Source organism: Olea europaea, unplaced genomic scaffold (genome assembly GCF_002742605.1).
Source record: "Olea europaea var. sylvestris unplaced genomic scaffold, O_europaea_v1 scaffold5602, whole genome shotgun sequence".
NCBI classification, from domain to species: Eukaryota; Viridiplantae; Streptophyta; class Magnoliopsida; order Lamiales; family Oleaceae; genus Olea; species Olea europaea.
Window position 1 is genome coordinate 2662 of NW_019263937.1, and position 2071 is coordinate 4732.

Genomic DNA, 2071 nt, shown 5'->3' on the forward strand with positions numbered 1-2071 from the left:
TTCTGAGTAAGTAAATGCTCGTAAACCAACATCCTCAATCAGTTCAACATTTGTATCGTTGGAAATCGTACAGGTCCCGACACGATTTCTGTGGACATAAACCCAAGAAATTGCCAATATTAAGGCAGCCAAAGCAACAAGCGAAATGCCAATGATTAAGATTTTTGGTTTTTTCTTGATTTCTTTAGCTGAATTATCTGAAACTGACGCACTTGTGCTCACCTTGACAAGAGAAATTCTTTGACCATCACCCAATCCATCACTTTGCAATCTTCTTCCGTATCTCAATGGAAGCTTTTGCTTTTTGCATCTTCCATATTCAGAGTGATTCCCTAGAAAGAGAGCTGCACCACAGTCGCAGTCCTCTAAACAAGCTTTACTACAATCTTCTTTAGTCAGACCTTCTACATCAGCATAATTGGTGTCTTGCCACAATGTCTCATGCAGTGATTTGATTTCGTAACTGACATTTTGATCCTTGGCTTTACAACCTTCCATGGCAGAATTCCTCTCGCATCCTCTCCAATCGCCTGGATTAACATAATCGAATTCCGGAAGACATTCGCACCCTAAGACTCCATCCTTTATATCACAGAAACTATTTAACCCGCATAAACCCTTTGGGGCACATCTGTCTTTTGTGGATGACCATTCTGCAATCCAGCTGCCTTGACGATCCAGCGATCGGTTATATAGTCGAAAAATACCATCCACATCAATTCTCATGAGATATATAGTATTTGTTTGATATTGTCCTGTCCTTAAATTGCGGATAACGGAGCTTCCATTGAAAAAATAAAGATGGCCATTATTATCAAGATTCAACGACAAATTATTACCCATTCCATATGTAGCTGATGAATAGTAAGCATTATTAGGCCCGTCTTCAGCTCCCACAGGGTATTGCACCAGGTTCCCATCAGTTTGCATCTTGAGACGGAAAATCCCTCTGGCAGGGTTCGTTTCTGAAGCACTTGACAAAATCTCTTCTCCAGCCGGGAGACGTTGGCCGGGCAAAAGAGTGTCGGTCGGGTGATCAAAACTCTGCCATCTAATCCTCCGAGAGGAATCATACAGCACGAAATTGCCATTGTCAAGTAATGAAGCTGAAGCAACAGACTGGCCAGGATTCACAATAATTTCGTCATCTCTATCTTCCTGCTGCAAAATGAGCCTTCCATCATCGGTTAATAACAAAATGGTGTTGCTGGGAAAAACTGGATCATCCCTGTTGGCCGTCCACACTACAGTCTTTTCTGGAATCCCAGCAATAAAAATTCCAACAGCATAGCCATTGGTTATCTTGTAGAATCCAAAAGCATAAAGTCCAGAAGGCGACAACCATGATGAATTTGTACTGGGATTTAAAGAGGAACCAAGGGAAATATTAGCATATCTTTGTTTCTGGGCTGATGCTGCCGTTAATGTAGAAAGAATGAGAAAACAGGGAAAAACAGCAATGGAAAATAGGTTTTCCATTTTCTTGGGGTTTGGCTTCTTTGTTTCATTGAGGAAGGAAATAGGTGTTATTTGAAGAACTCAGTATCGTCTCTCTATTGACTCATTGCGGTCAAAACTTAAAGTCTGTTTGTTTGAACCAAATGTACAATGTACTTATGGAAAGACGCGTTACTTTCACATTCCAGATGTCCAAACAGAACATTATTGCTATGGGAGCTTTTTCTTGACTAAGCCATCGAGAAGTTATAAAATTCACTCCTGTCTAGTCAAGATTTAGTGTTTGAGATTAGGTCTAATCAACCCATAATACGAATTACAAAAAATAGTTAATTTAATTACAATGAGATTTTGTTTCAGTAGTAGTACAATGAATTTAGTGAGATGTTAAAATTTTTTTATTTAAATAATTCAAAATTAATGAGAAAAATAAGAGAATTTGTATTAATTTTCCAAGTAAAAATTATGAAGAGGACTAAAGTTTGTAAGGAAATTCTCATATTAAGAATGTACAGATCTTATTTTCAAATTATCCAAACGGAACCATATTTTGTTATGGTTAGGATCTCTTGACCAAGTCAACTTAAAGATATTAGAAAATTTACTCCTTTCA

The 2071-nt window shown here is 38.0% G+C and overlaps 1 protein-coding gene across 1 annotated transcript; it reads right to left on the bottom strand.

The window, feature by feature from the left end:
- Positions 1 to 30: 30 nt before the first annotated feature.
- Positions 31 to 1487, bottom strand: LOC111389091 (G-type lectin S-receptor-like serine/threonine-protein kinase LECRK1; the record flags this gene model as incomplete). The annotated part of the gene is made up of 1 exon (XM_023013943.1): positions 31 to 1487. A coding segment is annotated over exon 1 (1449 nt), but the record flags the coding sequence as incomplete, so codon positions are not given.
- Positions 1488 to 2071: the final 584 nt, after the last annotated feature.